Source organism: Hylobates moloch, unplaced genomic scaffold (assembly GCF_009828535.3).
Source record: "Hylobates moloch isolate HMO894 unplaced genomic scaffold, HMol_V3 SCAFFOLD_5, whole genome shotgun sequence".
NCBI lineage: Eukaryota > Metazoa > Chordata > Mammalia > Primates > Hylobatidae > Hylobates > Hylobates moloch.
The window spans coordinates 140,498,615-140,514,079 of record NW_026652280.1 but is presented as its reverse complement, the minus strand read 5'-3'; the positions used below and the strand labels follow the sequence as shown (position 1 = coordinate 140,514,079).

Genomic DNA, 15,465 nt, shown 5'->3' with positions numbered 1-15,465 from the left:
TTCAATGGTAGCAAATGTAGGGGATTCAGTGGTAGCAAATGTAGGGGGTTCAATGGTGAAAGTTTAGAGATTCTCCTTTATTTTTTAGAAGGTTACCTTTGCACCTGGTTCACCTTGGAGACCAGACTCTCCCTCAATGCCTGGAGGTCCCTACAAGAGAGTAATTTGACACATTACAAAGGCAATAGCAATCTCATGAGAAGATGGTGGTAACACTGAACTCAAGGGTGAGATACATGTGTCCAAGAGGGCATAATTGCTGTCCATTTATAAACTTCATAGCATAAGAACAGATACTTTCTGACACCCTTTAATAGTTCAAATGTCAAGACAACTTCATCTAAAATTAGGACTTTTAGATCCATTTCTTCTAATCCTTTCTCTCATCCTTTAAACCTCATCTAAAGGGATTTGTTCTTCCTTTCCCTTTCTGTAGTGCCTTCAGGAATCTACTTACTTAAAAAATTCACTTTTCCTTATTGGTTTCATACAAATATCATGCAAATAAGAGCTAAATTTATTCACATTATAAAAGACACACACACACACACACACACACACACACACACACACACACACACCTTCTTTTCCAGCCTTCTTTCATGGTGGGTCCATTTTTGTTGGGAAGCTTTCAGTTTTCTTTACTTTGAGAACATAGAAGTTCTTGCAACCTCTGGCTATTTCCAGGCCTAAAGTTCCTACTATTGCTTGATGTTACAACTATTTTTGTCTCCAAGAGATATTTACCTTATTTGTGAGCATGCTATGTGTTCCCCTCCCTTCCCTTTAGGGAGGAGAAGAGTTTTATTGGGGACACAGGTGAACAGGTCTGCAGAAGTTAAATCATGTAAACTATTACTTATCATGTTAAGAAATTGGCATTTTATCCTAAAGGCCATGAGAGCTCTTGAAACATTTAAAGGAAACAAATGATATAATAAAGATAAACTGGCAACAAGTAGATGATGGAATTATAGGAGTTGGAGGAGACATGGCATGAGAGTGTAGGGGCTATTACACTGGCAATAGGGATAAAAAGGAAAGGGTAGATTTAAGAGAGAATGGGCAGGGGTAGCCCTATTCAAAAGGAAATGGTCACTGATTAGAGAGGATTAGGTAGAAGAAGGAGTCTAGGATGACTCTCAGTTTTGGGTTATTGGGTGTAAGGGGTATCTTTCATTGAGATGGGAATTAAACAGAGGAAGAACAGTGGGACAGTATTGGATTTGGTTTAGATATTTTAAATTGTAGATGTCTGTGGGATATCTAGGTGGATGTTTAAAAAGATAACAGGAAATCAATAACTGAATCTGAGGAGAGAGGTATAAAATACAACTACCAAGTTGAGAGCTATCAGAGTAATATTGGTAATTAAAGTCACTGTGATAATATGATCACTAAGCCAAGGAAGTAAAAGGGCAACTTCAGGTCAAGACTGAGAAAGGCTAATGAGAAGGTGAAGTGGCAACAAGAGAGAGCAGTTTCACAGCAGCCAAGAGAGGAAAGAATTTGTTTGATGTATTTAGTGCTAAGGTTACAAACAATGGAAATAAAATAATTGGATATTTGTAACAAATTTGGCTTATAATTCCAAAATATATCCTAAATTGGGTAATGTCTCAGTATTCTTCTATACAGGGCATGTAATATCTTAGAATGAAAGGTTATCAAGTCAACCCTAAATCAGTGAAGGGAAAGCTCTATCTACTTTTGTTCTGTCATTTCAATGAGGTAATTATTAGAGTAGAACTTTATATGTATAAAATTAGACATATAATAATAATCTCTGCTTTTAATGGAATTTTAGGCTTTTTTCTGAATATGAAACAATACTATAGAATTATTCCTCATCATATATATCTAATTATTAATTTTACCTTAGAGTGTTACAAAAAGTAGAATATTTATGAACAAGAACTAGCCACAAAAAATTTACCTCCATGCCCATTTCTCCAGGAGGCCCAACATCACCTTGCAGTCCTCGCAGTCCCTATATTAAAATAAAATTTAAGATATGAGAATAAAAGTTTACTCTATGTCAGTAAATGTATGCATCTGGATATGGGTTTTATAATATAACACATATTTACATAACACATAATGTAAATACATAATACATTTATCAACATATTACTTTACTCTGTATAAACAAAATTATATCTTTAGTTGATTCATGTGTGTGTGTGTTTTTGTTTTTGTTTTTGAGACTGAGTTTCACTCTTGTTGCCCAGGCTAGAGCGCAATGGTGCAGTCTCCACTCACTGCAACCTCCGCCTCCCAGCTTCACGCGATTCTCCTGCCTCTGCCTCCCAAGTAGCTGGGACTATAGGCAATTGCCACCACGCTCAGCTAATTTTCATATTTGTAGTAGAGATGGGATTTCACTATGTTGACCAGGCTGGTCATGGACTCCTGACCTCAGGTGATCCACTTGCCTCAGCCTCCCAAAGTGCTGGGATTACAGGCGTGAGCCACTGCGCCCAGCTTCATGTGTGTTTTTAAAATAAATTTACTAAGCTATGCTTGTATTAAAAAGAAAACAGTGGCATTCATTCTTTTATTCTCTAATTCACTCATTCATTCAACATTTATTAAGCACCTCATAAGTATCATATATTGTGCTAAGCATTTTGACAAGGTATCTTATTTAATGTATGTGATAGTCATTCATCTACTTAAAATTCCTAGCAAATATATGACAAACAAATTTGCATCTTAAAGAAGTAAATGTGCAATATTTTTTTTTACTGACTGTATAGTTTTACCCCTCAAGCATGTCATATAGTTGGAATCATACAGCATGTAACCTTTTCATACTGACTTCTTTAACTTAGCAGTATGCATTTAAGGTTCCTTTATAAATTTTTGTGGCTTGATAGCTCATTTATTTTTAATGCTGAATAATATTCCATTGTATGGGTATACCACAGTTTGTTTATCCATTTATTCATTGGACATTGTTTTAGTTCACTCAGGATTCTATAACAAAATAGTATAAATTAATAGCTTATAAACCACGCAAATTTATTTCCCACAGTTCTGGAGGCTGGAAAGTCCAATATCAAGGTGCTGGCAGATTCAGTGTCTGGTGAAGGCCCACTTTCTGCTTCATAGATGGTGCCTTCTAGTTGTATCCTCACATGTTAGAAGGAACGAGCTAGCTCTCTCGTGCATCTTTTATAAAGACACTACTCCCAATCATGAGGGCACAGCGCCTCAAAGATCCTGCCCTATAATACCATTACCTTGGAAATTGGGATTCCCCAACATTTTGGGGAAACACGGTCCAATTATAGCAGACATATTGGTTCATATTGGTTGCTTCAAATTTTTTGCACCTGTAAATAAAGCTGCTATAAACATTCTTGTACAGGTTTTTGTGTGGACCTAAGTTTCGAACTCATTTGGGTAAACACTAAGGATTGTGATCACTGGATCATATGGTAAGAGTATGCCTAGCTTCGTAAAAAACTGACATACTGTCTTCCAAAGTGGCCGTACCATTTTGCATTCTCAACAGTGATGAATGAGAGCTCCTGTTGCTCCACATCCTTGCCAATCTGTGGCATTATCAAAGTTTTAGATTTTAGCCATTCTAACAGGTGTATAGTGGTATGTCATTATTGTTTTAATATGCAATTTACTAATGACATATGATGCTGAGCATTTTTTACATGCTTCTATACCATTTCTATATCTTCTTTGGTGTGGTGTCTGTTCAGATTTTTGCCAACATTTTAACTGGTTTTTAAGGAAAATTGTTGACTTTTAAATGTTTTTTTCTATATTTTGGATACAAGTCTTTTATCAGATATATGTTTTGAAAATATTTTCTCCCAGTCTGTGGACTGTCTCTTCATTCTCTTAACAGTGTTTTTCCAAGGCAGATTTAAAAAGATGTTAATGAAGTCCAACTTACCAGTTTTTTCTTTCATGGGTTGTGCTTTTGGTGATATAGCTAAAAACTCATCAAAAAACCTCAGGTCACACAGATTTTCTTCTATGTTTATATTTTAGGAGTTTTATGGTTTTCTTTTTTACATTTAAGTCTATGGTTCATTTTGAGGGTGTGTGTGTGTGTGTGTGTGTGTGTGTGTGTGTGTGTGTGTGTGTAAGGTATAAGATCTGCATCTAGATTCATGTTTTGCATGTGGATATCTATTTGTTCCAGCATAATTTGTTGAAAAGACTATCCATTTTATTTTTGCTCCTTTGTCACAGATCACTTGACTTTATTTGTGACTATATATTGTGTATATTGTGTAGAATAAAGAGTATAACTATGTTCTATTTCTGAGCTTACCACTCTGTTCCAATGATCTGCAGTCGACACTTAAAACAACGTAAGGGTTACAGTGCCAACCTCCTGCAGAGTTCAAAATCTGAGTACAACTTTTGACTCCTTCAAAATGTAACCACTTATAGCCTACTGTTGACTGGATGCCTTACTAATAACATAAGCAGCTGTTTAACACATATTTTATATGTTATATTGTATTATATACCGTAGTTTTAAAGTAAGCTAGAATAAACAATACTGTATTCTTAAGTGGAAGTAGAGCATCATCAAGATCTTCATCCTCATTGTCTCCATGCTGACTAGGCTGAGGAGGTGGAAGAAGAGAAGGGGTTGTTCTTGCTGTCTCAGGGATAGCGGAGGTGAAAGAAAATCCACAAATAAGAGGACCTTTGCAGTTCAAACCCGTGTTGTTCAAGGGTCAATTGTACTTGTCTATTCTTCTGCCAATATTACACTGTCTTGATTACTGTAGTTTTACAGTAAATCGTGAAGTCAGTGTCAGTTTTCCAAGTTTGTTCTTCAGTATCGTATTGGCTATTCTGGGTCTTTTGCCTTTCCATAGGAACTTTAGAATCTTGTTAATATCTACAATGTAACTTGCTTGGATTTTGATTAGAATTGAATTGACTTGATAGATCAATTTGTGAAGAACTAATATCTTAACAATATTGAATCTTTCTACCCATGATCATGAAATATCCTTCCATTTATGTAGATCTTTAATTTCTTTGATCAAAGTTTTCCTCATATAGATCTTGTATATATTTTGTTAGATTTACACCTATTTCTTTCCCTCTTTTTTGGTATTGTGTAACAATGTAAATGGTATTGTGTTTTTCATTTTAAATTCCAATTACTCATTGCTGGTAATATAGAAAAGCAATTGACTTTTGTATATTAACTTATACCCTGTTATGCTACAATCTCATTATAACTGCTTATTAGTTTCGGGAGTTTAAAAAATCAGTTCTTGAAGATTTTTTTACACAGACAGCCATGCCATATACAAAGAAAGACAGTTTTATTTCTTCTTTCCCAATCTGTATACTTTTTATTTTCTTTTCTTATTGCACTAGCTAGGACTTCCAGGACAATGCTGAATAGGAGTTAAAATTTAACAAAGGAGGAACATGTTTTCCTTATTCCCTTGTTCTTAAAAGAAAAGTGTCTAGTTTTCTCACCAGTAAGTATAATGTTGGCTATAAGGTTTTTTAAAAAATATGTTTTTCAAAAAGCTGAGGAAGTGCCCCTTTATTCCAAGTTTGAGAGTTTTTTTTAAATCATGAATCGTTGTTGGATTTTGTCAAATTATTTTTCTGCATCTTTTCATATCATATTTTCTTATTTAGCCTGTTGAGGTGATGGATTACATTAACTGACATTCTACTGTTAAACCAGCCTTGTATACCTGGAAAAAATTCCACTTGGTTATGATGCATAATTCTGTTTATACATTGTTTGATTCAATTTGCTAATATTTTGTTGAGGATCTTACATCTATGTTCATGAATGATATCGGTCTATAGTTTTCTTGTGATGTGTTTGTCTGGTTTTGTTTTTAGGGTAATGCTCACATAATGGCCTCATGTGTGTGGCCTCACATAATTAGGAAATATTCTGTTGTTTCTATTTTCTGGAACAGCTTGTACATAATTGGTATCATTTGTTCTTTAAATGTTTAGTTGAATTCACCAATGAGATAACCTGGGACCAGTACTTTCTGTTTTAGAAGGTTATTACTGATTGATTCTATTTCTTCATCAATACAAGTTGATGAAGATATTGATGGATATCAAATCAAATCAAATCAAATCAAACCTATTCAGGTTATCCTTTTCTGTTTATATGAGTTTTGGTAAAACACGTCTTTTAAGGAATTGGTCTATTTCATTTAAGTTATCAAATTTGTGGAAACATTTGGAGGCTGAGGCGGGCCAATCATGAGGTCAGGAGTTTGAGACCAGCCTGACCAACCTGGTGAAACCCCATTTCTACTAAAAATACAAAAAAAAAATATTAGCCGGGTGTGGTGGTACGCACCTGTAATCCCAGCTACTCAGGAGGCTGAGGCAGGAGAATCACTTGAACCTAGGAGGTGGAGGTTGCAGTGAGCTGAGATCACGCCACTGCATTCCAGCCTGGGTGACAGAGCGAGACTCCGTCTCAAAACAGAAAAAAAAAATTGTGAAAATAGAATTGCTCATAATATCTATTTATTGTCATTTTAATGTTAATGAGATCAGTAGTGATGGCCTCTCTTTCACTTCTGACATTTCACTTCTGATATTAGTAATTTGTATTTTCTCTTTTTTTTTCCCTTGGTTACCCTGGCCTGAGGTTGATTAATTTTGGTTGCATTGATGTTCTCTATCATTTTCCTGTTTTCTATTTCATTGATTTCTGCTGATTTTTATTACTTATTTTCTTCTGCTTACTTTGTATTTAATTTGCTTTTCTTTTATAGTTTCCTAGGATGGAAGCTTAGATTACTAATCTTAAGTATTTCTTCTTTCCTCGTATTCAGTGCTATAAATTTCCCTCTAGGCACTGCATCCCACGAATTTTGACAAACTATATTTTCATTTAGTTCAAAATATTTTTAAATTATTCCTGAAACTCTTTCTTTGACCAATAAGTTATTAAAAGTGTATTATTTAATCTCCAAATGTTTTGGGATTTTCCAGCCATTTTACTGTGGTGTGAGAGCAAACATTGTATGATGTCTAGTCTTTTAAATTTGTTGTTGGCCGGGCGCAGTGGCACACGCTTGAAATCCCAGCACTTTGGGAGGCCGAGGTGGACGGATCACGAGGTCAGGAGATCAAGACCAGAGTGAAACCCCGTCTCTACTAAAAATACAAAAAATTAGCTGGGCATGGTGGCAGGCGCCTGTAGTCCCAGCTACTTGGAGAGGCTGAGGCAGGAGAATGGCGCGAACCCGGGAGGCTCGGCTCACTGCACTTCAGCCTGGGCGACAGAGCAAGACTCCGTCTTCGGAAGAGCGTCAAAAAAAAATTTGTTAAGATGTTTTATGGTCCAGAATTTGGTCTATCTTGGTGAGTGTTCCATGTCAGTTTGTGAAGAATGCATATTCTACTGTTGTTGGATAACATATTTTATAAATGTAAATTAGATCTAGTTGACTTACGGTACTAACTCTCTCTTGACTAATTTTCTGCCTGCTGGGTCTCTCAATTACTGATAGAAGGGTGTTATTGTCTCCAACTATAATAATAGAGTCATCTATTTTTCCTTGAAAATTATCTCAGCATTTGCTTCATGTATTTTGATGCTCCGTTGTCAGGTGCATTAAGTATTGTTATCTCATCTTGGAGAAATGACCCTGCTATCATTGTGCCATGTCTCTCTTTACCCTGATAATTTTCCTTGTTCTGAAGTCTGCTTTCTCTGAAATATAAATATTTCCAGCTTTCCTTTGAATAGTGTTAGCACGGTATACTTTCCTTCATATTTCAAATGGATTTCTTGAAGACAACATACAATTGGGTCTTGCTTTCCTATTCACTTTGGCAATCTCATCTCTTAAGTGGTATACTTAGACCATTGACATTTAAGTGACTATGATATCACTGAATTAGTATATACCAACTATGGACTATGTTAGTTTTCATTTGTTGTCTTTGTTCTTTATTGCTTCTTCTTCTTTGGTCTTCTTCTTCTTTTTAATTTTTTTGGTTTCTCATTTTATTTTAATTTTTATGTTTATTTCTTTTTTGAGATAGAGTCTCACTCTGTCATCCAGGCTGGAGTGTAGTGGCATGATCTCGGTGCACTGCAAACTCTGCCTCCTGGGTTCAAGCGATTCTCCCACTTCAGCCTCCTGAGTAGCTGGGACTACAGGAGCGTCCCACCATGTCCAGCTAATTTTTGCATTTTTTGGTAGAGACGGGTTTTACCACGTTGTCCAGGCTGGTCTCAAACTCCTGACCACAAGCAATCTACCTGCCTCGGCCTCCTAAAGTGCTAGGATTATAGGCATGAGCCAGCGTGCCCAGTCTGGCCTCTCATTTTAATTAAGCATTTTATATGATTTCATTTTCTTTCCTGGTTTAGCACACAAACTATACTACTTTTAAAACTTTTTAAAGTGGACATTCTAGAGTTTGCAATACATATTTACAATTAACCCAAGTCCATTTTCTTTCTTCTTTTAAAAACCCTACAGCACCTGGTATTCCTAGGCCATCTCCAATCCCAGTACTAACCAGTCCCGACCCTGTTTAGCATCCAAGATCAGATGAGATTGAGAACATTCAGGGTGATATGGCCATTGATCAAGTCCATTTTCAAATAAGACTATACCACTTCATGAGTAGTGCCAGTACTTTATAACAATTCCTCCCTCTTGTTCCTTATAACATTTGACTTATCCATGAGATATAATACCAAATACACTGTTGCTATTATTATTTTGTACAAATTGTCTGTTAGATCAATTAAGAATTATAAAAATATGTTATTTTACCTTTATTTATTCCTTCTCCAACACTCTTCTTCTTTCCTAGATGAGTTTCTTACCTATGCCACTTTTCTTCTCTCTGAATAACTTCTTTTAACATTTCTTGCTGGTCTGCTAGTGGCAAATTCTTTAAATTTTTGTTTGAGAAACACTTTATTTCTCTTTCACTTTGAAATTCCCAGTTTCATAATTCCAAAATGTCTGCTATCCCTGAGTCTGTTTCTGCTTATTTGTCTCTGTAGACTGTTTTTGCCTTTTATCTTGCCGTATAATTTTTTTTTGCAAGCCAGACATGACGTGAATGTAAATGAAACCAAGGTGAATAGGCCTTTAATGTGATATTTGATATTATCTGGCTGGGGGTTAGGCTGTGTTTACTGGTTGTTGTAGCTATGGTGTCTGAGGCTAAAATGTCCTCTAATGTCATTGTTTTTTACTCCCCTGTTTATTTAGCCTTTCCGAGGGACTCTTTAAATAGGGTTTGTGGCACAGTTCCTTTAGCTATAATCTGTTATTGCACATGAACCCCACTGATTTGATTGTAAGGTATGAGTGTAAGAAGGGAATTCTATAGTTCTACAATTAGGTCTCAGTCTTTTAGTGAGTCTGAGTTGGATATTACCCTTCTTCCACATCAAAGGCCAGAGGGGGCTGGAGTGGAATATTTCTCTTCCTCCAACTGAAGGCTAGAGGGAGGTGAAATTAGGTTTTCCTTTCCCAAAGGTCAGTTAGTCTTTGGTAAAACACCAGTTTATTCTCTGATAAATAATTTCCCTGGAGGGCAAGAACTGTTAAGGAGATCAGTCTAGGTGTGTTTCAAAATGCTTACTATCCCTCTCCCTCTGCTGGAAGGCGGAGGGAATTTTTCTCTTGTCTTTAAAGTGAGAACCTGTTAGGGCTCTGGGAGAAGTAAAACTCAGGAACATGTAGGGGCCTCCCAAAGACTGGGCCCTCTCTGAGTTTTTTAACACTTAAGCTGGTCTACACTGAGTCTCCAGTAATTTGCTAATTATAGTTTAAAGTGTCCCTACCGTCCAGATGTGGGCTATGTATTTGCCTGTCTCTCCATTTTGGGGGCAGTAGTTTGAATTGTGACCTTAATTCTCTGACAGATCTAAGAAGAGTTGTTGATTTTCAGTGTGTCCATCTTTTTTTCTTGTTTTGAGGATGGGAGTGATGACTTCCAAGTTCCTTACATTTCAGACCGAAAAACATATTTATTTATTTATTTATTTATTTATTTAGAAGCAGAGTCTTGTTCTGTCACCCAGGCTGGAGTGCAGTGGCGCGATCTCGGCTCACTGCAACCTCTGCCTCCCAGGTTCAAGTAATTCTCCTACCTCAGCTTCCTGAGTAGCTGGGATTAGAGGCACCCACCACCATGCCTGGCTAATTTTTGTGTGTATATATATATATATATTTCTTTTAGTAGAAACTAAATGTTGGCCAGGCTGATCTCGAACTCCTGACTTCAGGTGATCCACCTGCTTTGGCCTCCCAAAGTGCTGGGTTTACAGGTGTGAGCCACCGTGCCCAACCCAGAAAACACTTTACTATTGTCAACCTAAATAACAAAGAGGAAGAGGCTCTCTAAAAGAAGTAAGGTGTTTATTTTGGAATAGAGCATTGCAATGGGAATATGCATGCCATAGTAAGATACGTACATATTCAGGGAGATAAAGGAAGGTAATGGTTTTTAAAGGAAAAATGAGGATTATACAATTGTTTTGAAATGATTACCCTTGGCTAAAAATGTCAACAACAATGGTGACACCAGTCCAAGGCTGGACAGGCTGTTGCTGGGCAGATGTCTTTTCAGAAGTATTTTTTGTAAATGGGTGCAAATGTTCTTTGGGCAAGCTTGTGATTTTTGCATTTTTTTTGTGATAGTTTGTGTTATCAGGCATCTAAGAATGAGAACTCTGTCTTTATGGCCTTCAGCTCTATTTGTCAGGTTTTTCTTTTATTTTCTTAACATCAGTGACTCCATTTTGATTCTGACAACTTTCACACTATGATTTTTAAATCTTTTTTGGGGGGGAGACTGGATTAAGCTAGAAGCCAAACTGTGTTCCACACACAATAATTTTTTTTCTTTTTTTTTTTGAGATGGAGTCTCACTCTGTCACCCAGGTTGGAGTGCAGTGGTGCGATCTTGGTTCACCGCAGCCTTTGCCTCCTGGGTTAAAGCAATTCTGCCTCAGCCTCTCAAGTAGCTGGGACTACAGGTGTGCACCACCACATCTGGCTAATCTTTTGTATTTTTAGTAGAGGTGGGGTTTCACTATATTGGCCAGGCTGGTCTTGAACTCCTGACCTCAAGTGATCCATCTGCCTCGGCCTCCCAAAGTGCTGGGATTACAGGCATGAGCCACCGTGTTTGGCCCCCATGCAACGATTTTTTAAAGAATTGAAAATGGTTGGCCAGATGTGGTGGCTCACACCTGTAATCCCAGCACTTTGGGAGGCAGAGGCAGTGGGTCACAAGGTCAGGAGATCAAGACCATCCTGGCTAACATGATGAAACCCCGTCTCTACTAAAAATACAAAAAATTAGCAGGGCGTGGTGGCACCTGTAGTCCCAGCTACTTGGGAGGCTGAGGCAGGAGAGTCGCTTGAACTTGGGAGGCAGAGGTTGCAGCGAGCCAAGATTGTGCCACTGTACTCTAGCCTGGGCAACAGAGCGAGACTCTGTCTTTAAAAAAAAAAAAAGTTTCTAAATTTTAGACTACTTGTTTTTGTATTTTTTATTATATCTGTGATATATTAATAGATTCCTTAATAATAACAAACTTTTCCTTGATTGTAATTCTTCCTTTTACTTCACTGAGGTGGATAATTCTTTATATACATGATTAAATTTTACTTAATTTTTTGTTTAGATTTTTACAATTATATTTGTAAGTGAAATTCCTCTGCCACTTTATTTTGGCTGCTCTCTTATGTCTGACTGAGATGCTGATATAGGGTACTCTTATCTTTTGTTTCCAAGACTGTTGCCACTTTATCTTTAAAAGTGATCTAATGAGGAACTGAGAGAAGTTTTATTACACACTTTTAGTTAACTTGAGACTCCTATTAACTATTTTTTGAGGTAAGTGGAAATGACTTCTGGTATCTAAGAAAGAGTAGCTAGAAAATAATATTTTAAAATTTACAGGGGGATATTATAAAGCAAGCTTATGAAGAGTTAATTTTAGAGTATAGCATTCCCCTTGTTCCCTCTTTAAAGGCAGTTTTCAATAATTAAGAGATATTAACTATATTTATTTAAGTCAGGAGATTTTTTTTCAACTTGTCTTCTGAAATGGAAGAATAAATGAACAAAATAATAAAAGAGACAGAGAATGGACAAATGCCACCATTCTCCTCTTATTGAAGGCGATTGGGTACAGTTGTGCAGGTTGTACACTACATAAACCAAGGGACATTATTTGTTGCAAGGTTTGCATTGATTAGACATTTTCTTTCTGTACATACATGATTAAAATCTCCATCGGGGTCAGCAAACTTTTTTTTTTCCCAAGGGCAAGACAGTAAGTGTTTTAGGCTTGTGGGTCATGTGGTCTCTGTTAAAACTTTTAAACTTTGCTGTTATAATATGAAAGCAGCCATACATACATAAGGGAATCGTTGTGGCTGTGTTTCAATAAAATTTGATTTACAGAAGTATAACTGGACTGAGGGCTGTAGTTTACCTATCCTACTTTATGCCTATGTACTTCTAAGGGGATCTAATATTATCATGAAGATTTTAAGATGGGTTATGTTTATGGCTGAAACTCCTAACTTACCCTGTCTGATTTGCCTCTTATTCTCTCAGTTTCTTCTGCAGTTTCAACCTTTTCTGCCAGCTTTTTGTAAATGTTGTAGTTCTTTAAGCCTCAGCCTTAGATCTTTTTCTTTTCTGACTTCTATACTCTTTCTATAGGCAATGAATCCAACATTTTTAAACTTCAGTGCATTCCTCTACTCTGAATCCAACTGCCAACTTCATGTTTCTCAAAGATCCCTCAAATTCAACAGTTAAACTGAATTTATAATCTTCCATTCTCAAACCTACTTTTCCGTGTTTTTTTCTGTTTCAGTGAATAGTATCATCAACTCTTTAATACAATAAGCCAGAAATTTAAGAATTATACTTCACATACAGAGTCTTTATTGCCTATTGATTTTATCTCTTTTTGAATTAGTCTGTCCACTTCTTTTCTCTGCTCATAAAAAAGGTGCTGCCGTTATTTATCTGGATTATTGCAACAGCCAACCATTCTTGGCTCCCTCCATTTTGTAATTTGACTGATGTTTACAAAATAGGTATCAGATAATAAACTAAATAATCTGATAATAAAGCTAGCCCCAGCCCTTTAATAACATCCTTCGTTCTAAGGATAAAAATTAAAAATGTTGGCAATAGCTCTCATAAAGCTATGAGTGTTTTGTCACCTGCCTCATTTCTATCCCCATCTGGCACTTACTTATATATACCAGACATTATACCAGGAAAGGGGATTACAAAGATAAAAGAAATGGTCTCTGATTTCAAGCACGGTACAGACTTTTTAGGGGATATTCTTAAGTAAATAATGCTAAAGAGAGTTGCATTATTTTAGGTCAGATAAATATCAGAATTGAAATGGCAGGTTAAGATATACATAATAGGGAGAAAACCAAGAAGGATTTAGCTTAAAAAATCAACAACATATCTAAGATTCTTTATTTGGAAAGAACTATAAACACTGTCAAATCTTTACTTATTGTTTGAGAGCTTATATCATAGATTAAGTATATAAATGAGGAAAAAGCTATGGTAAGAATAGCTCTTTTACTGTTAGAATTTTCCATTTGCTACTAACTAAATGAATTATACAAAAGCCACCTGTAAACCTTTGTGTCAACTGATGATAAAATCAATGCAGTTGTTTGAAAGACTATATTGTATTGTACATCTTAGAAGCACATTATAGCACATTACATCTGACACTATTAACCAGAAGAATGACTTCATTGGCAAAAAAGAATAAATTGTAAGAAAGTAGGTGTGACAGGTCTTTCCTTTTTACAACTTACCGTCCATGGAAACTCTATAATTGAATCATATTTATGAAACTGTTTAATAACAGTTTCATAAGTTTTTGTATTGATGCAAGCTTTTGTACTGTTGATGTAACTGCATTTCTGTCATGTTTGCACATTTTAGCCCATCAGATGTAAAATTTGGCTTCTTTCTATATGGTCTTCTAATTACAGAAATTGCCTCATAAATGTGACTGTGCGTGTGTGGCAATGTAATAATTATAAGAACAGCAAGCCATTCAGAAAGAGAATTTCTGAAATTCAATAAAACAGAGTTTTTTTGGTTGAAAACAGAAATATGCTCAGATTTAACAGCTCCAGAAAAACAGCACCATATTTGACTATATGAAACCAGAAAGGCAATATAAACTATTATTTTTCTTTCTATGTGATTAGTCTATGGTGTCTATGATAAATGCTGCTTTCTTAAACATTCCAGTCACAGCACAGCAGAGCAATAATGGAAACGTAAATGTACATTATGAGAAAAACACAATTAGAAAAGTATAAAGATGAACTTACTGGCTCTCCTGGAAGTCCTCTGTCACCTGTACTTCCAGGCAATCCCTGTAAACCCTGGACAAATAAAGGCAATACTTGTAGGAAAAGTGGTGTGTGAAGATGTTTTAGACAGTTTCCTTACCTTAGCTTTCCTATGGATCCTTCTACCCCAATTTTCTGTCTACTGCTATTCTTTTTTTTTGTTTGTTTTTGTGGTAAGATACACACAATATAAAATTTACTATTTTAACAATTTTTAAATGTAAAGTTATGTGGCAGTAAGTACATTCACAGTGTTGTGTAAACATTACCAGAACTTTTTCATCTTCCTAAACTGAAACTCTACCCATTAAATACTAGCTCCCCATCACACCTTTTTTCTATTCCCTGGCAACCACCATTCTATTTTCTGTCTCCATGAATTTGACTACCCTAAGTACCTCATATTAGTGAGATCATACAATATCTGTCTTTCTGTGACTGGCTTATTTTACTTAGCATAATGTCTTCAAGGTTCATCCCTGTTGTAGCATGTGTCAAAACTTCCTGCTTTTTAAGGTTGGGTCCACTGTATGCATATCCCAACATTTTGTTTACATGTTTGTCTATCAAAGAACATGGATCACTTCCAACTTTTGGCTATTGTGAATAATGTGGCTATGAACATGGGTATGTGAGTATCTGTATGAGTCCCTTTTTTCAATTATTTGGGTATCTACCTAGAAGCGGAACTGATAGATCATATGGTAATTCTCTGTTTAACTTCTTGACAAATCACCAAACTGTTTTCCACAGCAGTCCCCCAATTTTAAATTTGTACCAGTAACGCACAAGGATTCTAATTCCTCCACATCCTTGGCCACACATATTTTCTTTCTTTTTTTTTTTATAACAGCATTCTAATGTTTGTGAAATAGTATCCCATGGTGGTTTGATTTTCATTTCCCTAATGACTAGTGATGTTGAGTATCTTTTCATGTGCTTACTGGCCATTTGTATATCTTCTTTGGAAAAATGTCTATTCAAGTCCTTTGCTCATTTTTCCATCAGGTTTTTTTTTTATTTTTCAGTTGTAGGAGTTCTTTATGTCTACCCCTATTTTTATTTAATC

General features: G+C 36.0%; 1 protein-coding gene and 1 pseudogene across 1 annotated transcript in view; both read right to left on the bottom strand.

The window, feature by feature from the left end:
* COL24A1 (collagen type XXIV alpha 1 chain) overlaps positions 1-15,465 on the bottom strand; it is a 404,873-nt gene that overhangs the window by 121,451 nt on the left and 267,957 nt on the right. The window contains exons 33-35 of the mRNA XM_058439743.1: positions 14,376-14,429; positions 1,937-1,990; positions 97-150 (exon numbers count right to left, since the gene is read on the bottom strand). Of these exons, the coding sequence (XP_058295726.1) occupies positions 97-150; positions 1,937-1,990; positions 14,376-14,429 (162 nt within the window). The remainder of the gene's footprint in view (positions 1-96; positions 151-1,936; positions 1,991-14,375; positions 14,430-15,465) is intronic.
* On the bottom strand, positions 8,478-8,596 carry LOC116470123 (5S ribosomal RNA; annotated as a pseudogene).